This window comes from Alosa pseudoharengus, unplaced genomic scaffold (assembly GCF_046254945.1).
Source record: "Alosa pseudoharengus isolate Yale_2024_CS ecotype anadromous, Long Island Sound unplaced genomic scaffold, YU_APseudo_1.1 YU_APseudo_1.1_scf_7, whole genome shotgun sequence".
NCBI classification, from domain to species: domain Eukaryota; kingdom Metazoa; phylum Chordata; class Actinopteri; order Clupeiformes; family Clupeidae; genus Alosa; species Alosa pseudoharengus.
In genome coordinates this window covers 32,456,765-32,481,764 of record NW_027468859.1, presented here as the reverse complement: position 1 = coordinate 32,481,764, position 25,000 = coordinate 32,456,765, and the positions used below count along the sequence as shown (strand labels likewise).

The window sequence follows — 25,000 nt, the reverse complement described above, 5'->3', positions numbered from 1 at the left end:
CACACACACACACACACACACTGAATCTGGCAGTGTGTGTGTGCTGTTGCACTACCTAACCGTGCCAGCATCTGTGGTGCTGACTGTCCGCCAGGCCACAATACCCTGACACACACACACAGTCAGAACACAACAACACTACACACCCCACACCCCCACCACACACACACACACACAGTCAGAACACAACACTACCCCCCCCCCCCCCCCCCCACACACACACACACAATCAGAACACAACAACACTACCCCCCCCCCCCACACACACACACACACGAGTATACCAACACATAAAACACAGACCTGACTGAAAAGGTTATGTGGGTGAGGTGATCTGTGAGGTGATCCCTAAAAAGACCACTCAGTCACCTTCAGCAGGCACCAGATCAGTTAAAGCCATTACTAATTCATCTCTTAGCTTTAGCTCGTACCAAGCCCCCTCCAAATCGCCCCATCTTGAGGCATGTATGCTATGGTCTCTGTGACCGAAAATGTTAATAAACACAGCGCAATACATATCAAGCAAGTCAAATAAGCACTTTATCAATATTTCACTGAAGTTATATTATATTACATCTGTGCTGAGTTTGTACTAAATGAAAGCTAACAGTGAACCAGTATATATACATCTAAACTGGTGACATACATGTATACTTTGCAGTGTACGTGGGAGGTGCAGACTAAACTGCAGTGTGGGGTAGGCGCTTCAGACTTGTAACCGGAGGGTTGCCGGTTCGATCCCCGACCAGTAGGTACGGCTGAAGTGCCCTTGAGCAAGGCACCTAACCCCTCACTGCTCCCCGAGCGCCGCTGTAGCAAGGCAGCTCACTGCTCTGGGTTAGTCTGTGCTTCACCTCACTGTGTGTTAACTGTGTGCTCTGTATGTTCACTGATTCACGGATGGGATAAATGCAGAGACCAAATGCCTTGTATACGCAAGTATACTTGGCCGAGAAACCTGATTCACATTTTTACAGTACACGTGGGAGGTGCACACTAAACTGCAGTGCACGTGGGAGGTGAACACTAAACTGCAGTGTACTGAACGCGGGAGGTGCACACTAAACTGCAGTGTACTGTACATGGGAGGTGCACACTAAACTGCAGTGTACTGTACGTGGGAGGTGCACACTAAACTGCAGTACACGTGGGAGGTGCACACTAAACTGCAGTGCACGTGGGAGGTGCACACTAAACTGCAGTGTACTGTATGTGGGAGGTGCACACTAAACTGCAGTGCACGTGGGAGGTGCACACTAAACTGCAGTGTACTGTACGTGGGAGGTGCCCACTAAACTGCAGTGTACTGTACTTGGGAGGTACTGTACGTGGGAGGGAGGTGCACACTAAACTGCAGTGTGTTGTGCCTTTTTCCTGCTCTTTGTGTGAACACAGGTCCCGCTAATTGTCAATCATGACGTCATGCTGGAGTTTCTATCAGATCTGTTAATCAGTGCAATAAAAGCGACCTGGACCTGTGCGTCGGGGTGTGGTTGAGTGACCTGGACCTGTGCGTCGGGGTGTGGTTGAGTGACCTCGACCTGTGCGTCGGGGTGTGGTTGAGTGCGCTGGACCTGTGCGTCGGGGTGTGGTTGAGTGACCTGGACCTGTGCGTCGGGGTGTGGTTGAGTGCCCTGGACCTGTGCGTCGGGGTGTGGTTGAGTGACCTGGACCTGTGCGTCGGGGTGTGGTTGAGTGACCTGGACCTGTGCGTCGGGGTGTGGTTGAGTGACCTGGACCTGTGCGTCGGGGTGTGGTTGAGTGACCTGGACCTGTGCGTCGGGGTGTGGTTGAGTGACCTGGACCTGTGCGTCGGGGTGTGGTTGAGTGACCTGGACCTGTGCGTCGGGGTGTGGTTGAGTGCGCTGGACCTGTGCGTCGGGGTGTGGTTGAGTGCGCTGGACCTGTGCGTCGGGGTGTGGTTGAGTGCGCTGGACCTGTGCGTCGGGGTGTGGTTGAGTGCGCTGGACCTGTGCGTCGGGGTGTGGTTGAGTGCGCTGGACCTGTGCGTCGGGGTGTGGTTGAGTGACCTGGACCTGTGCGTCGGGGTGTGGTTGAGTGACCTGGACCTGTGCGTCGGGGTGTGGTTGAGTGCGCTGGACCTGTGCGTCGGGGTGTGGTTGAGTGACCTGGACCTGTGCGTCGGGGTGTGGTTGAGTGACCTGGACCTGTGCGTCGGGGTGTGGTTGAGTGACCTGGACCTGTGCGTCGGGGTGTGGTTGAGTGCGCTGGACCTGTGCGTCGGGGTGTGGTTGAGTGACCTGGACCTGTGCGTCGGGGTGTGGTTGAGTGCCCTGGACCTGTGCGTCGGGGTGTGGTTGAGTGACCTGGACCTGTGCGTCGGGGTGTGGTTGAGTGACCTGGACCTGTGCGTCGGGGTGTGGTTGAGTGCGCTGGACCTGTGCGTCGGGGTGTGGTTGAGTGCGCTGGACCTGTGCGTCGGGGTGTGGTTGAGTGCGCTGGACCTGTGCGTCGGGGTGTGGTTGAGTGCGCTGGACCTGTGCGTCGGGGTGTGGTTGAGTGACCTGGACCTGTGCGTCGGGGTGTGGTTGAGTGACCTGGACCTGTGCGTCGGGGTGTGGTTGAGTGCGCTGGACCTGTGCGTCGGGGTGTGGTTGAGTGCGCTGGACCTGTGCGTCGGGGTGTGGTTGAGTGACCTGGACCTGTGCGTCGGGGTGTGGTTGAGTGCGCTGGACCTGTGCGTCGGGGTGTGGTTGAGTGCGCTGGACCTGTGCGTCGGGGTGTGGTTGAGTGCGCTGGACCTGTGCGTCGGGGTGTGGTTGAGTGCCCTGGACCTGTGCGTCGGGGTGTGGTTGAGTGACCTGGACCTGTGCGTCGGGGTGTGGTTGAGTGACCTGGACCTGTGCGTCGGGGTGTGGTTGAGTGACCTGGACCTGTGCGTCGGGGTGTGGTTGAGTGCGCTATGCTGAAGCGCTTGCCAATTTGAGAGGCTGCGCAGTGAAGCACAGAGACGTCATACGACAGCAGCGCCAGTTTCAAACTTGGACTTAATCATGCCGATCTATTCAGCCTCTTTCTTGTTTTCTCTTTTTGTAAATAGTTATAAATAAATCTTTTTGAAGAGCATTTTTGACTTGTCCGCAACTGAAATTCCACTACACAGTGTAGGTGGGAGGTGCACACGTTTGTTGGAGTTGACTGAGATGAGTATGTGAGGTGCTGAGATAACCTTGCAGTTAGAGAACACTCCTCATTTTAGTCATTGACCCACGCAGACACACACAAGGACAGATGACTGACCAAGATAATGACCTAGTCTAGATGGTTAGAGCTGTAATGGTCAGCCTGTTAACTCAAATGCAAATACAGATAATGGCCACAATGTCTTTCACCTGTGGGCTGCTGGGTGAGGTGAAAAGCTGAGACACTCACAGCTTTGACGTGTGTGTGTGTGTTTGTGTGTGTGTGTTTGTGTGTGTGTGTGTGTTTGTGTGTGTGTGTGTGTGTGCACTCACAGTTTTGCCGTGTGTGTGTGTGTGTGTGTGTGTGTGTGTGTGTGTGTGTGTGTGTGTGTGCACTCACAGTTTTGCCATGTGTGTGTGTGTGTGCACTCACAGCTTTGCGTTTTCTGGCCGGCCGACCCACTCTGCGTGCTGGAGTGCTCGTCACACTCACTTCCTGTGAGGCGTCCTTCACTTCCTGCTCCGCCTGCCCTGCACTCTGCCCACAGAAACACAAACAGGTCACCTCGCTGATGATTCATTATCACACACTCCTCACACCCACCCCTCTGATAAAACATGACACCTCATACAAACATTTCACCTCACACAACTTACACACACCTCACACACACCTCTATGATGATCCACTACCTCACACCCCTCACACAACTTACACACACCTCACACACACCTCTATGATGATCTACTACCTCACACCCCTCACACAACTTACACACACCTCACACACACCTCTATGATGATCCACTACCTCACACCCCTCACACAACTTACACACACCTCACACACACCTCTATGATGATCCACTACCTCACACCCCTCACACAAACAGTTCACCTCACACACCTCACACACACCTCTATGATGATCCACTACCTCACACCCCTCACACAACTTACACACACCTCACACACACCTCTATGATGATCCACTACCTCACACCCCTCACACAACTTACACACACCTCACACACACCTCTATGATGATCCACTACCTCACACCCCTCACACAGACAGTTCACCTCACACACCTCACACACCTCTATGATTATCCACTACCTCACACCCCTCACACAAACAGTTCAGTTCATCTTGAGCACCTTACATATACAGCTCAGTCACAAACACATGTACATGCACATTTGATCCATTTATGTTACATCCTCCTCCAACCACATTTGCATGTTAATTTAATATGAAAAACATGGGGGAATGATCATTTTATGGGCCTATAAATTGTGATTGATTCTTGTACTTGTTCTTGTAAGGATCATGGGAGATCACACAAAATTGTCTGTGTAACAAAACATTTAATATAATATACTGGACAACATTAACAGTGAACTTCAAGACCATTTCTGGTCATTCACTGACAGTGTTACATTTTCAGATCATCCTGTCCCTCAGCTGGTCCTGTGAGTATCAGCTAGGACCACACACACACTTACACACACACACACTCACACACACACTCAGACACACAGTAATGGCTAGGACACACACAGATTGAGAGATGGACAGACACATACTTTATTACATGTAGGAATAGCAGTTTACATCACTACAGTAGCATTTACAATAACAAGACCATATATAGACCTGTCTACAACAATAAGCCCACACATGTACCCATGCTGTATGGAACTGGGTGGGGGCGGCACGGAGCCAAATGTAGATGATAGGGCCTAACTAGAGACGCCCTGCCTGAGTGGAGACACAGTCTGTTTTTAGACAATATCACTGCCTCCAAACACACACATAAAGGCAATAAGACGTCATCAGTCTCCAGCCCTCAACTGACACACACACACACACACACACACACACACACACACACACACACAGACACACACACACACACACACAGTTACACACACACACACACACAGTTACACAGAGGCACTGAGTTGAAACAACTGTCACAGATACAGATTGAACATCTCTCCCTCTCTCTGTCTCTCTCTCTCTCTCTCACACACACACACACACACACACACACACACACACACACACACACACAATTATGTATACCACACACAGCTTGTACAGCTCACACACTCCGATTAAACAGCACACACCACACACATACGGGGCGATGGCCTTCTGCTTCCCATGTGATGTGGCTACTCAACTACTGAGACAGTGGAAATGAAGGCACTTTAAAAGATTAAAAACAAAGAAAGCTATGAACTCTCTCTCTCTCTCTCTGCGCTGCTCTCTCTCCATGTCTCTCCTGCATGTCTTTTGCTTATTGCTGCTTTGGGGGGGGTCTCTTCCAACTCCCACTCACCACTCAGCCCCCCCCCCTCTCTCTGTCTGTCTCTTTTCTTCCAGCCCGTTGTCTCTCCCATCTCTATCTTTCCGTTTCTCTCCTTCTCCCTTTCTCTCTCTCTCTTTCTCTCTCTCTCTCTCTCTCTCTCTTTCTCTTCACTTCCACACTTCTCCCTCTCTCTCTCTCTCTCTCTCTCTCTCTCTTCACTCCCACACTGTCAGAGTGACGTCACAAGTTCTGCGTGTCCTTCTCTTCCTGTTACCCCCTGACGGCTTTGACAGCCGTTCCTGACACCACCCCCCACCCCCAACCTCCCCAACACACACACACACACACCCCACAACCCCCAACCCCCGGGCAGCAAGCCAATGAGGTTCCAGAATCAGCGCCAGGCACATGAATACACAGACATAAGCATTAACATATGCATTATTTAATCACTGCCTCATATACTACACACTCACATACGTCCATATGATCTCTCCTCTCAGTCTGTGCTACACGTGTGTGCACACCACACACACATACTGTATGTCAGTGTGCGCCAGCTTTGGTCCATACAGTTTGTACACAAAAACAGGGATACACAAATACACACACACACACACAAACACACACACAAACATGGATACATACACACAAAAACACACATACAGGTAGTCAAGCATATTTTACCCCCCCCCCCACACACACACACACATCCCTACTGCTGTCTCTATCTTGAGGCTCTATCTCTACTGTGAGGCTACGTTTCGTGGCTCTTTACTCTACTACAGGTATTTCTAGACAGAACCAATCGAAAAGCTGCTTTTCTTGGAGGTGGAGAAAACCCAAAGTCTCGACCGCAAGCCCCCCCCCCTCCCCCCCTCGACCGCAAGCCTTTCCCCTCTGCCTCTTCCTCTCTCTGCTCTCTCTCTCTTGCTCTCCTTCATACATTTCCTCCATCCTTCATTTTAATTTCCCTCCCTCTCTCTCTCTCTCATTCACATGCAAATGAGCTTTGTTGGACTGACTATGCAGCACACCAGTCAAGGCACCGAGTGTGTGTAGTAACAGTCTGCAGACAGACGGACAAATACATGACAAATAGTAGGCAATGAAAGAAGTGAAATCCAAATCCAGTTGGAAAGGTCATTGTAGAGAAGTGTCACACACACACACACACACACACACACACACTCACACACAAACACAGTCCCTCAGGATATGACACAAAATAGGGGTCTCTTTCTCTCTTGCTATCTCTTTGGACCTTGCCTAAGTTCTTACTTACAAATGCTCTCCACTCTTTATTCTTCATTTGACAGAGTTATTTTCTGACGTCTCACTCTCTCTTTCTCTCTCTCTCTACCTCTCTTTCTCTCTCTCTCTCCCCTACCACCTCCACATTGCCCCCATAACCTTGCAGACGCACCTGGGAGCCAGCTTGCCTTGAGAGTGGGAGACATGGAGACGGGGGGATATGAGGTTGCTATGGAGGAAATACTGCTTAGCAACCGCCTCCGTTCGGAGCATGATGCTGCTGTGCTGACTAAAGGGTCTGGGCATGGAGCGACCATGTTGACGTCACGTCCGTGGCAACCCTCTTAGCAACCGGTCTGTCCTCTGAGGCCGTGTCTCGCCTCGGCTTTGATCATGTGTTGCTGGTGTCCTCGCCAGCCCACACACACACACACCACGCGCAGACAGCAATGGCCCAGCGGGAGGGAAGAGTGCAAATGTGTACAAACTCTCTCTTTTTTCTCTCTCTCACTCCCTTCTGTCTCTCGCTCTGACATAACAAAGGCCGGCAATGGCCTCTGCAGTGCCTTCCTCTGCCAAACTGGGAAAGAGCAGCACATGCACACACACGCACACACACACACATACATGCACACGCACACACACACACATACACACACACATACACGCACACGCACACGTACACACATACACACACGCATACACATACACACACACACACACATACATACACACATACACATACATGCACACACACGCACACACATACACATACACGCACACGCACACGCACACACATACACACACACATACACATACACATACACATACACACACACGCACACACATACACACACACATACACACACGCATACACATACACGCACACAAAAATAAATAAATAAATACTCAGTTCCAAAACAATGCCCTTAATTCCGTAATCCAAACACAAAAATAAACCAGTTTCTAACTGGGAGCGATTAGCACAAACAAACAGAAACACACAACCACAAACACACACATACTGACATTCTCGTGCATGCACACAGACACACACAGGGTAGTTCCTACAAGAGAGGGGCAGCAGTGCAGGTTTCTCTTGGCAAGAGGCTTCCAACTGTACCCTTTGTTGAGTAACTGTTGATAAATGTCAGCATAAGAAGTTCTGTGTGTGTGTGTGTGTGTGTGTGTGTTTGTCCATGTGAATGTTTACTTTGACTCCCTCGGTTGATTGACATGCCTATGCTGGTCTTTCTACTCATTAACTTGAAATGCGAGACTGTATAAACAGGCGCACACTACTCTACAACACACAACATCCCACACACTAATACCCACACACACACACACACACACACAACGGCATTCCTCCAGTTATATGTCCCATACATTAAAAATACTGAGACAGAGAAGGCGGAAGGCCCTTCAACTGCCATGTGGTCTAACAAAATGTCTTAAGTAAGCAGGCCACTGCTGAGAGTGATAGCGGCGGGATATGAGTCTGTAGACGAGGGCTGCGGCGCAGCCCTGAGATATAGCTCAGGGAGAGAGCAAAGTGTTTTCGCTCTATAGGTCCACTGGAAAAGCGGACTAGAAATAAGACCACAAAAGACCACAGCTGAGGACTGAGAGGGATTACAGTATAGATTGGGGAAAGGTCTCTTTGGTGGAGCGCTTAGTGGAAAATATTTCTGCCAACGGCTGTCCCCGAAAGCACACCCCTTAAATAGATTACTCTTGGTAGGCCCATTTCTACCCATTTTCTGTTCTCTTTATATGGACTGGATTTTAGACTTTATAGTCTGTGATATATAGTCTTTATAGTCTCTGATTGTCTAACATTCTGTAAAGCGCCATGAGACATGTGTAATGTTTTGGTGCTCTAAAAGTTAAATTAAATTGAAAAAACAAATAGTCTTTTTCATAGTCGAGATGGAGCATGAAAGAGTTCGCCACAACGATCAATACTTTATCTGATTCAATTCTACAATACAATTGACATGATAAGTATGTCATCAACATATGGAAAGTGGTATATCTTCACATATGCTGTCATGCTAGTCAGTGTTCAGCGGTCAGTTGCACCAGCAGAGCATAAGTTTGGGTGTGAAAGGGTGTTTTAAACCTTACGTTGAAACTTGCTTCTTTTTCGGCTGCACCACTGTTACTTCAGTTACACCGTACTTAGTAGCTACTAAATCAAAACACTGTCACACAAAATGACATGTTCACCGTGGACAACCAAACAATATCATTGATGATATTACAGGAACCATTCCCCCGTCACACTTGCTTTTACAATAGTGATGTGTTGTTATGACATGTTTATGATAAGGTTATGGTTTCATATAGAGCCACCAAAACCGGTCTTCTTCACAAAGCTGTTCTGAAAGGGAAAGTGCAAAGCCAAATTATTTATAACGTTTGAGTAAAGTGTCTGGTGGTGAAGTGAGAGAGTTTGGTGGTGCAGAACAATCTCTGAAAAAGATTGAGGTGACTGTTTCGTAAAGTATGCCTCAAAAAGTTCCCGTTAACACCCTTCTACTCTTTGTTTAAGAAGTTTAACACTCTGCGCATAACAATTCAATTGCCTGTCAGAACAGGCTTTTTACTTTATCCAAGCCAAACAGGTTTGAAAGAGAGAGCATCCATCACCAGATGGTGAAGTCAAGTGAAGAACTTTTTGGTCGAAGAGTATAGAATTACCAGACTCACAAATCATATTTAATGGGACCCTGAGATTCCACTTGCTTAGGTTAGGTTCAGTCTGGTTTGGGGCGGTGTGTATGATGTGGAAGGGTGTGGTAGTGCCCTGAAGGGGGACGGGTGAGTCAGTAGGGGCACTTGGGTGGAGTGGTGATGGAGGGAGAGAGAGAGGGGTGGGGGGCGACTTAGTGAAGCAGCTGAACAGCTGACTGGGAACAGGGCCATATTGGGCATGGCAGCAAGTCTCCTGTCTGGATGTGTGTGTGTATGTGTGTGCGTGTGTTTGTGTGTGTGTTAGTGTGTGTGTTTGTGTGTCTGTGTGTGTGTGTTTGTGTGTGTGTGTGTGTTAGTGTGTGTGTTTGTGTTTGTGTGTATGTGTGTGTGTGTCTGTGTGTGTGTGTGTGTGTGTGTGCGTGACTCCTTATTGTGGGTGTTCTTGTGGAGAGCTGAATATCTTGTAGGATATTAAGAATGGAGATTGCGTAGTGTTGTGCTGCATATTTGGCGGCCTGACAGGGACATAGTGTAAGGGATTTGGTAGGGCAGCGGAGTCTCTGGCACAGCCGCCTTACGCGAGGATTTTGGTGTGTGCCACTGGACGGGCTGATTGGTTGGCTGTCGAATCTGCACTATTTCTGTCAGCGGCAAGTTATTTTGGGCACCTCCTGTTGCCAAGCAACCAGGCTATGATCAGTGCTGGGGAAAGGAAGTTCCCTGGGTGAAACAGACTCTGTTCCGGCGGCTGCCTCTTTTCTCCTCCTCCTCCTCCTCCTCCTCCACGTCTCTATTCTGTCGCTCTCCCTCTCCATCTCTTCATCCTCCTGTCCTCTCACTCCCTTGCTTTGGTCAACTGTCTTCGTTCGCCATGTTTTCTGAAAGCAAAATGCCGGCAGTTTTTTTTTCTCTTTCTTTTTCTCCCTCTCAGCTTAAGAATGTCTAGCGAGACTGGGGGAACCCTGTGGAGGACGAGACGTTTCCACAGGACCACTGGGGACCAGTCAAAGCTTCAGACAAGAAGTCGAACTCAGCTCAAGGCCTCAGCACACACACACACACACACACACACACACACACACACACACACACACACACACACGGCACTTTTAGTGAGCAGCAGTGTCCAAACACAAGCCAAGATAAAGACCTCAGGCCCTTTTAACACCCATTCATTATTACCATTATCTTTGTTTAATAATATTGGAAACAAAATGAGGGGAATTAGCTGGTTTGAAATGATTAGTGGATAAGAAAGGCAAGCTATACAACTTTCACAACTGACCACAAAATAAATGTTTCCAGAATATTCCAGCATTACAAGTCCGAAAAGTCCACAGATTGGTCTCAGACAAAAAAAAAGGTTCTCCTAACAGAAGGGGCCTCAATGTCTGTTGACGAGCTGAGGAATTAACAAATGTTGCGCTCCAAAGACAACATAAGTTCCTCACACCAACATAAACATTCCCAGCGGGTAAATAAACGGAGCGGGCCTCTCGGCTGACCGGGAGCCAGCCTCTTTATGATGTGGTTTTTACAAAATGAGTTTTAAAAAATGATTTTGTCTGATTTATTTGCGCCACTTTGGCAGCCTGCAAGGCAATGAGAGGCGTGAGTGGTGTTTCAGCTGCACTGAGGCCATGGGGTGATGAAGTGAGATGCAAGCCTTTCTTCTGTAGAGCAAGACTGACAGGTGAATATATGCGTGTGTGTATGTGTGTGTGTGTGCAGCCAGGCGGGAGGTGGGGTAATGTGTGTATGTGTGTGTGTGTTTGTGTGTGAGAGAGACAGAGAAAGAGAGACAGAGAGAGAGCGAGATAGAGAGAGAAAGAGAGAGAGAGACAGAAAGAGAGAAAGATGAAGAGTCACCTCTAACACAGATGCATGAATGGATATAAACACTCCAGTGAGCTCACACACACCACACACACACTACACACACTCATTGTTACAAAGTCTCCTAAAGAAGTAAGTCACCGTGTGTGTGTGTTAGAGAGGCAGAGAGAGAGAGAGAGAGAGAGAACGTGTGTGTGTGTGTGTGAGTGAGTGATAATGAAAGGGAAGTGCTGGATACAAGAGTGAACATGTAGTAAGACAGACATTGTCACTATCTAAGTGATATGTGTTGGTCAGATGAGAATGTGTGTGTGTGTGAGTGTGTGTATGCGTGTGTGGATGTGTTTGCGTGTTTATGTGTGTGTGTGTGAGAGAGAGAGAGTGAGTATGTGTGTACTTGTGAGAAACAGATAATATATAGGCATACATAGGAAAGTATGTATGAGTGTGTGTATGAGTGTGTGTAAGTGTGTATGTGTGGGTGGCGAATGTTGGGAGTGAGCTGAGGTTCTGACAGCTGACCCGGTGGCCTGACAAGGCCAAAGAAAACATCGCCTGACGACCGCAATAAATACTACACTAGAGGCCAATAAATAACTTTCACAGAGTTCATGCAGACGTCCACACAAACGCTGTGGGCTAATGACTGGAAATTGCAGAGAAAACAGTCCTGGAATCAATGCTTAAATTCTGCACAGTCCTGCAAGAGGTTTCCCCCCAAGAAGAATGTTTCTGATCTTACAACATTGAATTCAAAACAAACACACACACACACACACGCACACACGCACACACACATTCACAGTGTTTACTAATGGCATAAACTCTAAGCTTCAACACACACACACCTTGATTCACACATCGTGGCTGAAAATGAAATGCTAAAAACACACCAATCCACACACACTATACACACATCTTCATACAAAGCAGTCTCTCTCTCTCTCTCTCTCTCTCTCTCTCACACACACACACACTCACACACCACATCATTTGACCACAAGTACATTATCGCTTGACATAAGTGGAGACATTCATCAAATTCAGAGACTTTTGCTAAATATTACCATAAAACTTGATTAACAGCACTAGACATGAAATGCCAGGTGTTAAAATAAATGCTGGAAAACGTATCCAGTGCGCACTGACTTTGTGGTGGCCATGTTCACTCAAGTTCAAATTTAAAATGTAAGACCCTCCAGGTTAGTATCATTCTAAAAGAAATGCGTTCCCATCATTAAGAGGAAAAGTCACTGATTTACCTTAACAATACTCATTGTTCATATGGGCCTGCTCTGACGTTCCGACGCTCCAACTGCTTAGCGAAGATGCAGCCTACGTCTCAAAAGTGTATCAGAGAGCTTCAATTTTATGGAGAAAAACGGATATCATGCATCCTAATTTACAGTAAATTTCGCCTTTTAAGAGTTTTACTTTAGGCTATTTACAGCCGCTGTCGACATTCAGGGGGGGCTACGTGTTCATATCCCTCTGGCGTAAAAATAAAACATTAAGCCAGTCACCACAAGTTATGTCGAGAAATATTCTAGCAGAGTGTAATGACATATGGTTTGGCTTGGGCTTCTATAGGCAACATTTGGATTTTTCCCTTGAAAGGACCATTTTGAACATGGACGTAAACAGAGGAAAATGGCCGCACTAAGGACGGCAAACCTAATTTGGTTCGGACCTCCTGACTGTCTTCCTCGGTGCGAGACTGCGAGAGACCGGCAGATTTTGCGGGGTCTGGTCTGTCCGTTATTGATAGATCACGGTGAGCGCGGCTCATCTTCTGCAGATACAATCCCCCCGCCCCCTCCTCCTCTTTCTCACTCACACGCATCCATACGCACAACGCACATACATGTGTACGAACGAGAAACAGGGCAGTTCTTCAGACACGGACACACACGTTTTATTTCTCTCAGTCATGCACGCATGCAGTCGCCCACATAATATTACACACACATCGGGCATTCAAGGTGGCCATGTTGCTGCCTTACCGTTTTTTTCGTTGCTGCGTCACAGTCCAAGTCGGAAGTTTTGAATGCAGGATTGGCAGTCGCTGCGTTGGATGGCATTGTCAATTAAAAGAAAGATTTTATTTTTCGTTTGTGTTTTAAATGAAGTGGAAAAGAAAAAGACTTGAAGTGATTTTTTTGGAAGATCGGATCTTCTTCCGCCTTCAAACCTTCCGATCTTCCCTTTCCCTGGAAATAAAAGCAAACATGTAGGCTATGATTTCCAATTCCAAGAAACGACTTCTTATAAAGCAATGTAGGCCTATATGTTATTCACAATAATAGCGTCAACTCAATAGAGTCAACGTCCCATCAAAAAATAAGTGGAAATAATATTTCATTAACAATTCAAACATAGTGATTCTGATTTTATTTAAAATTGCGCATTTTCGGTGTTAATAACGCAGGAGAGTTGACAGTTAAGCGTTATATTCCAGCTGAGCTGCGTAACCTCCGTGTACCGCAAATGTATCAGGATGTGATAGAATTTATTCAAATTGCTTGACATTATTTGACATTATCGCTACTTTTAGACAAAGGATTTCCGACATAAAGATAACCACTGTGACAGCAGTCTTTGCTCACAAGGCTCGATTTTAACATGGCGGCTGTTGAATCTCTGCCAAATTCTATTTTCCACTTTTTCACGGAACTGGGTTAAATGATTTGCAGTTCTGGGGTGGTCAGACATACGTGTGAATAGAATACGTGTTAAGACTTTTCCCTAGAATATATATTGTTTTACTGATTCCTCTATAGGCCCTGGAGTTATGAGTTCCGCGCCTCACCTCAAAACGTCCTATCCCTTCGGACAGATCAGCTTGCCAGTGTGTCTGATATGATAATGTAGGCTAATGTCATTTCTGTTGCAGGCGCGTCCTAGGCCTAGTCTCTCTCTGAAATGCATTCCTGAAGTAAATGTTGAAGTCTTATGTCAGGGAGGCGTTCAGAAAAAAAAGGCAATTTGCATCAAAATGTTCACCCCAATGTGTCCAACGTGTAGGGCTAATGGATTTGTCCGCTTGCCAGATGTCTAAATTCGATTAGATACGCAAAGTACAATGTTTGAAACAAGTTCATTACAATCGCGCTACCTTGATGCGGCTGGGAAAGGGCAGCACACTGGAGAGCGCTCCATTGGGTCACTGCCCCCGGATGATCTCACGTTTGTGGGTTAAGAGGGGTTAAGAGGATGTGTGAACGCCTGGGTCAGGTGGCTCTTCGAAGGCGCGTACATTGTACGTGCAAAGCATTTAAATATAAAAAAATACATCCAACTGTTGGCCGTCCTAACCTCCAAGCAGAATTGGCAATTAAATAATGTAATAATGGCGATGGGCTTGTATGAGCAACTGAGTTCTCTGCGCTCAATATCACGACTGGGAGATCTGGGATTTCAACTGTCGCCGTGTTTGACATACTGTCTGGTGACAGACAACAGGTGCTGCTAGGATTCAATGGGCAATCTGTTATTTGATCGCTGTGAATCTTCCATTCGGGCACATCTGGATGCACGCGCGCGCGCGCGCACACACACACACACACACACACACAGACACACAGACACAGACACACACACACACACACACACACACACACACACACACACACACACACACACACACGCACAGCCCATGGAACTTAAGTTATAAACATGCACTTAATGGAGATGGAGAAATAGGCCTATCCTAAGCTGAACGACATGGCCCACAAGTCTGTGAGTTCCATATGTTTGATGTTAATATTCCAATTGTATGGCACTTTCATATTTGTACGGCACTATGAACACTAGTTTCGATCATGTTCAATCCCACGTTTTGGTGATCATTTGCGCAGGACAGGTGAGCATACTCCACCACATCGACAGAGAGGCAGACACGCATGTAGGTCAGACACCCAGACTGGATTACAACCCGATTTTGGGGTCGACAGGCCTACACCGACGTACTGTTACTGACGTTAGAACAGAAAAAAAACACACAAAGCTAAGCGCGAGCTGCTGTCGAATTGATGTCGGCTGCCCGAGACAAGGGTTAACACGGTCGTATGAAATATCCCCATCATTAGGTAAGCTAATCAATGAGTCATTTGACTGCCAGCGCGCTCCCGTGTGCATAACATTGGGGAATGGGCTCAGTCAGTCTCAGATGATAATCATGGAAAAATACTTATTAAGGGATGGGAAATCACTCCTCCCCTTTTTTCCTGGACAAAGGCAAATTATAGGCTAACTTCATATTTCGGACGAAATCGCCAGGCGCATGTGTTTGCAAGGACGAAAAATGTGTTCTATCGACATAAACAAATCATCAATATGTTAATGACATCATTAAAATATCCAGTCAGAGAAGTGGAGCGGTGTCTAGCGCCGGCGGCGTCTGCCATCCCCAATAACGTACCGAGACCCAAGTTCTTGTCGCTTCGTTCGCGGTACATTTATAGGAAAACGACTGAAACCTCTGTTCATTTTCCGCATACGCTTGAGAATTGTCGGAGGAATCCGCACGACAACGTGAAACCATATTACTGTGCCGTTTATTAGATGTTTACGAGCAAAGGTGAGTGGACTGTGCGGCAGACAAGCGCAAGAAAACTCCCAAGTTCACGCAGCTTTTAAAGCGCACATCTGCGGACGCACTGTAATCCCGGACAGCCAACCCACCATTGCTTGAATCAACTCACTGTAGCGCTGAAGTTTGACACGACTGCAAAATGAGTATAGAGGGCGCGTATCGGTGTTTCGCCCAACACCGCACGGTCTTATTTACCCGTTTCGCCAGCCCCAGGCCTGTACCCTCCGGTAGTCGCGCGCTGCCCGGTCTTCCCTCGGCGTCTCTCCCGGTCCACCTCCTCCCTTGCCGGCCTGGCCCGCTCCGGTGTCTCCGCTCTCGTGCGCCGCAGAGGCCGGCAGACCGGAAGAGATTCCGCAGGGTCCTAGACGGAGTTTGGTGTCGGGCTCGTCTTGTCGTGACATCACGGAATTGTCTCCAACAGTTAATCTCTCCAAACGGGAGTACCAATTCAGGGTTGAAGCAGCCAAGTGTTTGTATCAATAAATAAAACACATAGATTGACCTAATACAGTTTAAAAATCTACGGGACAGCGAGGCATGTCGTGTCAGATTCATACTCACTTTTTGTCACACCACCTAACCTATTTTGGAATTTAGGTTAATTCTGCAGGGCTGAAATGTGACAAGTCGCGGTAAAAAGCATACCACTCATACATATTTTTACATACATTGTGCAGAGAGGATGATACTCACACTTCATGAAATCATAAATCATATATTAGAACAAATATATATTGTTTGTTTTGTTAAAGACATAAAAAATAAAATGTTAAAGGCTTACTTCACACAGCACATGGCAAGAAAATCCTATAGGAACAGATACATTCCAAACCTGGATTTCACCTTGGATATTTTGGCAGGGGCATAAACTTAATGACAAAGAAAGAATGTAAACAGAGAATGTAAACCACCTGCTTTACCTCTTGCCCTGTCCCTGCATGGAGAATATACCAGCATGTTTGTGTCTGTTTGGATATAGTATGCTGCTACACACCACATATGATTGTGTATGTGTGTGTGTGTGTGTGTGTGTGGGTGTGTGTGTGCGCATAGTTGGGTATGAGGGCATGTGTAACTTTCAAACTCAAAAAGCCATTTTTTTCCCAAAGTACATATCCCATCAGTAGATAGAACACAGCCTTTATGAAAAATCTGCTTTGATGTGAGTGGTGTGTGCACTGTGCACACACAGAAACGTGCATGCACACACACACACACACACACACACATGCACGCACCCACATCTCTCTTTCTCTGTGTGAACAGGTTTGAGTGCATGTGTAGGTTTGTACAGTCAGTGTACATGAGTCCACAGGTCAGTAGTGTGTGTGTCTACAGGCCCAGAGTGTGTGTGTCTATAGGTCAGTAGTGTGTGTGTGTCTATAGGTCAGTAGTGTGTGTGTGTCTACAGGTCAGTAGTGTGTGTCTAGGGGGGTGCTGTGGCGCAACAGGCTACAGTGCTCATACCATGAATGGGTCCGAGTACCAACAGGGACCCAGGTTGGAGTCCGACCTGCGGTCATGTCCCGATCCCACCCCAACTCTCTCTCTCCCACTCACTTCCTGTCTGTCTTCACTTTCCTGTCCAAATAAAGGCAAAAAGCCGAGAAAATATACTTAAAAAAAATTAGTGTGTGTCTACAGGTCAGTAGTGTGTGTGTGTGTCTATAGGTCAGTAGCGTGTGTGTGTCTACAGGTCAGTGTGTGAATACAGGTACAGCATGTAGGCATGACTATACAACTACTATGTGTGGGTGAGAGAGCATGTATTCATTTTTAGTAAACCTCTGTATGTGTGGACACACAGGCATGTATGTGTGTGGTATGTGTGTGTAGACACACAGGCATGTATGTGTGTGGTATGTGTGTGTGGACACACAGGCATGTATGTGTGTGGTATGTGTGTGTGGACACACAGGCATGTATGTGTGTGGTATGTGTGTGTGGACACACAGGCATATATGTGTGCGGTATGTGTGACTGTGCATACCCTGGTCTGTAACGGGGCGGCTGCCCCCTGATAAACCCTGTGCAGGTAACTCTGCTGCCACACGCTTTGAAGTCAGAGGTGTGTGTTTTTCTCTCCTGCAGAGCTGCCAGAGGTGAGAGAGTTTGTGCCGAAGTCCCTTGGATACAATTACACAACAGTAGCAGCACGGCAAGTTGCAGGCAGGAGTGTGTGTGTGAGAGAGAGAGAGAGAAAGAGGGTGTGTGTGTGTGTTTGTGTGAGGTGGACATGGAAGTCCCCTAACTAATCTGATCTCCTGTTTCCTTTTTTCTGCACCTTTTTTATATTTCACTTCCTTTCTTTTCTTTTTCAATAAAAGTGGACCACAAACTTAAAGACAAAGATCTGCATGCAGTAACATTATCTAAATAATTTCCAGGGAATGAAATGAAAGAGAAATGATTTTGAAATCATAAAGTATTAGCTGATCAGAGGTGACAGGCAAAAGTGCCATAGGTCATAAATGGTTTTATTTGGACATAGGTAGTGTGTGTGGGGTACAAAACATCTCAAGGTGTCTACACACATAGTAGTGTAGGCCTATTATCTGTTTGCAATTGGGGTTTGGTTTGGTAATGTATGACTTCGAGATCACATAGGTTAACGATAGAATGTAAAACAATTGAGCGCGTGAACAATGAATTTGTGTGCAGGGAAGGAAATGACCTTGAGTGTGCACGCTTGCCTGAACTGGCTAAGCCCGTAGTAGCACCACACACACACACACACAAACACACGCAAGGACACTGGAGTTGTAGGCTAATTATGACTTTTGCCACAGCGGATGTGAGGTGCTCTACGCAGACTGCAGCGCTAGTAGGACAGAACGGAATACTAGTATCACCTACTCCAACGAGCTTCACAACCTACACTACGTCGCGACAAACACGGCCTGACTCGCCCCCTGACTTATTAAAATTCATTCCACGTTGCGACGGGCTTGCTTTGGCAATCGGCCAGCTCTGGCTTACTATCACCCGGCGCGTTCTAATTCTGAGGGTCCGCACATATCCGAATCATTCCATTTGCTAATGCTGTGGTTGTGGGGCGTGATATAGCCTAGTCTACATAGTCTACTTTTAATTATATTGTAGGTGATAATCATTAAAACATAGATAGAACACTAGCTTAGGCCTAGGCTATGTTTCTTGAAACACCACGGGCTAAGGCCGAGACAGGTAATTGTCATGTTGTGTGTAGCCTAGCTTTCTAATGGACGTGTCACATTAAGCTGACTCCCTATCTCTTAACTTTTCTAGGCCTAGCCTATAGTAGTCAGTAGGCTAGCATAGTCTTGTAAGTGCCTGCGGTATAGCGCGGGAATGATGCCAAAAACCTCCCTTCTTACCATCCGGTGGATCCATCAAACGTCATGTCAAACGCCTACCAGCACGTTCATTGCTTTATCATGCAACAACAAATGTGTAGCTACCTCTCCGGAGGTTTTGTTTTTGGTGCATTTTGTCTGTTTGTCTAAAATCTAAGACAGTAGAAAATTATGTTTAAAGACTTATATTAAATTAAAAACATAATTTTCTACTGTCTTAGATTTTAGTTTCACATTGCAAGTAGGCCTAACGCTTAACATGACCAATAGGGCTACAAATTGTGGTAGGCTAACTGTCGATAGCATATTGCGAGTAGGCCTAGTTGTGAACCATAGGAACTTTAATCGTAGCCTATAGCCAAATTGAAATAAATGTGAATTTATGATAAGCCTGTCAGTTCGACTGGCGACCCACAGTTGGATAAGCAGGTCCCCCGAACAGTCTGCATTGCTACACTGAGGGCTTCTCTGTCTGCTGATGTTTTGCTCAAAGGTCCAGGCGGTCCACATATAGCCTTCATGCCATTTCAGCTGAAAACACTTTTCATTTGTTAGCCTACTTATAAACGTATCTTTATTAGTGTCAACATTACAGTATTTAGGCTATGTTAATCTCAAGCCACTCTAAGAAATGGCCGTAGGCCTACTTTTACAGTAGCCTACAGCACAGCAAAATCTATTCAAATTGCAGTCCGAGGGAAATTGTCCATAAAACGTTGTTAAACTTAGCCTATAGGCTACGATACATAATCACATATTTGGAGATTTGAAGTGGGCTCATATGCTTCCATAATGTATTGATGTAAGAAAGAGAAAATGTGGTAAGGCCAGCCTGTCATTTCTCATGTCTCGCAGATAATTGGTTATAGTCCTGTTTTGCCGATGGTTATTACGCATAATAGTTTAAGCAACAATAGCAATAGCTTTTCACTAATAACGACACAAATAGACTAATGAATGTTCATTGAATGAAGTTTCAACAGTGTTCCTACATGTATTCATGTTCCAACACAAGCCTACATGTATCCATCATGTTCCAACAGAATAAGTAGCCTACATGTTGCAACAATTCTGGGCACATGTTGGATACGTGTAAGTTCATGTAGGTATATGTAGGTATATGTAGGCTGCTTATAAAAAGGCAATTATTCTGATACATGTAAGTAAGGCGGGTGGTATGACGTTCGGTTGGTCGATCGGGTGATTGATCAGATGGACGGTCGGAAGGTTTTAGGCACGATTCCCGCGCCATACCTGCGGGGGGTTGAACTGGTACAATAATCACGTGTCGCACTTCACGTTCTCGATCAACGATGGCAAGAGCAAGCAAATACAGTCACCATGGATGAGCCACGTCAGTGTGTAACTATGGCAACTGAAACACATCACAGGTAGTGGGAGGTAAGCTACATGTAGTAGGCCTACCCAAGACTTAATAACTTAGGCCTACTGGCACTTTGGGAATCTGTCTGTTGCAGGACTGGTAAACTAAATGAGCTGGAAACATATTTCCATTTTCCACTCCTTATGTCGGTAGACACTCTGCACACCACAGGATGTTAAACCTGAGTCTCTAATGTGGGTTCAAGATGGAACAGATTAGAACCCACACCAGGGAAATATGAGTTTACGAAGTGAAACACACCACATCAAGTTAGGCTACATCATAAAAACAACCTCATAATTCACAAAGCAGGTGTAGCCTACTGTATTACAATGTACTTCAAACAGAAGTAAAGTGATAAAACACACCACAAGTGTAGATTCTTTTAAAATATGATTTATTTCATTTGCACAGATCAACATTCAGTATCATGACAGAAAAATATCCTGCAGCACCCCAGTAAAAAGCTCCCCTCCAACTCAGGGGGCAGATCTCTGAAGGGCTTCTGTGGCTTTGGGCCCCCCTCCAACTCAGGGGGCAGATCTTTGAGGGGGCCCCTGTGAACTAAGGGCCCCAAGCTGGCTCAGGCTCCCTGACTCTGGCCACAGCACCAGAAAGACACAGTACTTCGGTGGCACCCTCGGGACACCTGATTGACGTGTAAAAAAAAAAAAAAAGCAAATGGTTTCCAGCACCACACACACTCCAACGTCCCAGTGACATCAGAGTCCGCCCACACAAACACACACACACAAACATACGCTTCTGGAAAACAAAACACAAGGAGGGTACTGTAGCATCAAGTCTCAGTCCCTTACTCCGTTCCATACACAACGCTGACTAGGGGAGGATAGGGTGGGGTGGTGTTTGGAGGCTGGGCGGTGATTCTGTGGCACATGTCATGAAACAGGAAGTGAGGTCATGTTTTGGCGTGCATTTAGGGGTGGCATACTGTAGCTTAAATGAGGGGAAATTATCTGAAAACACACTGCAGCTTTGCTGAAAGACTACACTATCAAAATCTCAAAATAAACATATAATTTTGGCACAATTATATCATTACTTTTTTTTTTGTTATAGCAGGTATAATTGATTTTCAAACACAATGTATATTATTGAAAGAATGAAACCCACAAACTCTTAGGTCTTGGAGACTTTTCAAGCTGAAGGCAGCTTCACTAGTGTGACTTTACAGTCCAGCGGTCCACAGACACACACATACAGACACACACACACACACTCTCTCTCTCTCGCACGCGCACTAACACACACAGACTTGCGCTCTTTCTCCCTTACACCCACACCCACACTCTCTCACACACACACACACACACACACACACACACACACTACAACACACATCAGGCCAGATATCTAAATGTGCATATGGCAGATATTCAGCTAAAAAACAACAAAAAGCAGTGCTTTCACAAATGAAAAAAAAAAAATCCTCCATACATTGAACACAAAAGCTTAGTACCTACAACAAATCACAAACAGTAAATATTCTATGACTTTAATATACACAAAAACTCTTCTGGTTGATCCAGAGAGATACAGCATTGATTGATTCAGTCCGACTTGAAATCATCACATGACCCAACAGTTTAAGAACCTGCAGGGGGGTAAGGGGGTATCTGAAGTACACGGGTCCATGACAAACCTAGATAAATGAGCTCAGAATAAGTTGTAAACTATCCTAAAAGAACGCTTTGTCTTTATTTTGCTATGAAAATGAAGCCATGAGGCTCTTCAATAGCGAGTTTTACAACACTCTCCGATTTAACTTATCCAGGTAGTTACAGAACCCCATACTTGGAATACCCTCCAGCTCTCTACATAAACAGTTATGCTAATGTGCCGAACTAGGAAAATAAATAAGCATCCATGGCAATAAATAAACAAACAAACCGCACACCATATTGGTTGAGTTCTGTCTGTATCACAGGTCAGACGTACAGCAATAAATATTCTCTAGACAAGGCCCACCCCCTTCTGACAATGCTTGTTAACTAGACCATTCCTAGACCAACTGTTTCCACATCCACACACTCATTTAATTGTACACATCTATTTTGTATACTTCTGACCATTGTCCACTTTCTTTTTCTTTTCTTTCATTGTCCTCTCACCTTCTTTCACTTTCGATTAATATCCTTTTAGTCCCACTCTTAGGCCTTTAGTCCCACTCTTTTCCACCAACAGAGAAGCGGCTCCATTCTGGTTCACAGAATGTTTCACGAAGTTTAACCATTCGGAACATTTCAACCAAAGATAAATGGTTCGGATTCGGAATCTGAAAAATTAGCACAAAAAAAAAAGGTTTTTCCCCTTTCTGAACCAGAGTGGGGGTGTCATCCTACAGTTCAGTTATGCATGCATGACACACCCTCTATTGATGACACATTGACACAACCTCTATTGATGACACATCCTTGGTTCCATAGAAAACTGGTGGAAATGCAGGTGGGTTCACTAGACAGCACCAAGGTTCGAGGAATTCAGAATGGAACCGTTTCAAGAACCAGTTCTCTGTTGGTCGAAAAGTGGAGTGTATCCTCCTCAGGAGGTGGAGCCTTAGCACCGTCCATCACTCAAAGTAGGCGGAGTCATTGTTCAGCTATCTTTGGGTTGGCTTTCTCCCAGTATATCTTCAATTGCTCCTCCCAAACCCCTCCCGCTAAAGCTGAATCAATTCAAGCGCGAAAACTCAAATCAAATTCTAATTTTAAAAAATGTAATAAAAAAAACTAACAAACAACCACACAGCAGTCAAGCACAGACCCTGGGAACCACAACACTTTCCCTTCAAAGGAGAGAAACAGAACAAGTGTGGCCAGTGACCCACTGCAGCGGCCAGTGGTGGAGGCAACTGCAGTGATCTTGATATCAGATTTGTTTTTGTTTTTTTTTTGTTTACATGTTTGTGTGTTGGTTTATCTCTGTTCTTTCACGTTTCCCTCTGAGAGTTTCTGAGGATGGGCTGTTTTGGTTGTGTCCTGGTATTCTGATGACAGCAGTGGTTGAAAGTTGTGCGTCATGTTGGGGGGGGGTTAGGTCTACAAGGAGACCATTTGTTTCTGTCCAGTTGCCTTTCCTGCGGATCGACATGACAAAACATCCCGTCAGCCAGTCAAGAGTCCTTTGCAAATAAGAATAATATTGTGATATAACACACACACACACCTGCACCCATATCCCAATACACATAACATTCACACACATACACACACACACACACACACACACACACACACACAGACACACACACACACAGACACACACACACACACCTGCACCCACATCCCAACATACATTCATATTCCAACACACATACTATTACTAATACAATTACCTACCCAAAACACACAAACTCTCAACATACTGTATCAGTAGAACATAATATCTATATTTTATTTTTTACTGCTAAGTCTTACTCGATAATAATGTGTTCACTCTGTTTAACCTGTACCAATAAGCGTCATGGACTTAAACCGTCACAGTTGCTACCTCCCTCTATTGATACACAAGTTGCCCTGGTTTTGATTAACGTATCTAACAACTCCAGTCCAGGCAGTCAAAGTTCTTGCCATGCCATGACTGATTAAGAATGTCTGTCTACAGCCACTGCGCCCAAAAGAGAAATCTAATGCTCAGACTGCCCACATGGCATGGAGCTGGTCGGACACGGTCTGGGAAACGCCAGGTGAAGAGAGGCATGGAAAGAAGGGATTAAAAGGGGGAGGAATAAAGGGGGAGAAAAACGACAAAACCTCTGGATAATGAGCCGTGTACATCAGAGCACAGGGGGTTGTAAAGCAGGCAGCTGCTCTGTCTGGGACCCTTTTCCGAGCGGAGAGGAAGCAGTTAAAAAAACACCCATAAAGCGCCGGCGTTTGGGCCATGTGGAGCCGGGAGCCACCTCGCCCAATAAACAGCTCCCTCGTTAATGCTAACGAGTCATTAACCATTAACGAGGTCGAGCACAGAGCGGACACACGCCAGACGCACTCGTCCGGCACCGTAAATGGGGCAAACCGGGCTGCACAGGTAGGACCTCAGGCAAGTCAGGTAGGTAGCCCACGCATAACACGCTAGTCATGAATTAACGCACAGGTCAGCAAATAAGTTGACTGGCTAGATTAGCTTTTCAAAGCATTGTGCTGTTGTGTACTTGCTGTTGAGTTACTCAACAGTTGACAGACTACTGATAAGTGGATGTTCTGTTGGTCACTGTGAACTGGTTGGCCAATTCATGATTTGGCTAATGGGATTTTTGCATAGGGTAGGGCTAAGAGAGCTAAGAGTAAGGCTATGGCTGGGTGACTTTTAGCAAGTTAGCAAGGCTATATGGCTGGGTGACAGTTAGCGAGTTAGCAAGGCTATGGCTGGGTGACAGTTAGCGAGTTAGCAAGGCAATGGCTGGGTGACCATT

General features: G+C 46.2%; 2 protein-coding genes across 9 annotated transcripts in view; both read right to left on the bottom strand.

Annotated features, from left to right (window-relative positions):
- The window catches only part of dnmt3aa (DNA (cytosine-5-)-methyltransferase 3 alpha a), a 78,470-nt gene extending 62,325 nt beyond the window's left edge, over window positions 1-16,145 (bottom strand). For all 4 annotated transcript variants that reach the window (XM_076272865.1, XM_076272868.1, XM_076272866.1 and 1 more), the window contains exons 1-3: window positions 16,042-16,145; window positions 13,256-13,462; window positions 3,577-3,681 (exon numbers count right to left, since the gene is read on the bottom strand). In XM_076272865.1, the coding sequence (XP_076128980.1) occupies window positions 3,577-3,681; window positions 13,256-13,333 (183 nt within the window). In that variant the 5' untranslated portion in view covers window positions 13,334-13,462; window positions 16,042-16,145. The remainder of the gene's footprint in view (window positions 1-3,576; window positions 3,682-13,255; window positions 13,463-16,041) is intronic.
- Window positions 16,146-20,945: 4,800 nt separating this feature from the next.
- The window catches only part of dtnba (dystrobrevin, beta a), a 47,765-nt gene continuing 43,710 nt past the window's right edge, over window positions 20,946-25,000 (bottom strand). For all 5 annotated transcript variants that reach the window (XM_076273249.1, XM_076273251.1, XM_076273252.1 and 2 more), the window contains one exon: window positions 20,946-23,662. In XM_076273249.1, the coding sequence (XP_076129364.1) occupies window positions 23,625-23,662 (38 nt within the window). In that variant the 3' untranslated portion in view covers window positions 20,946-23,624. The remainder of the gene's footprint in view (window positions 23,663-25,000) is intronic.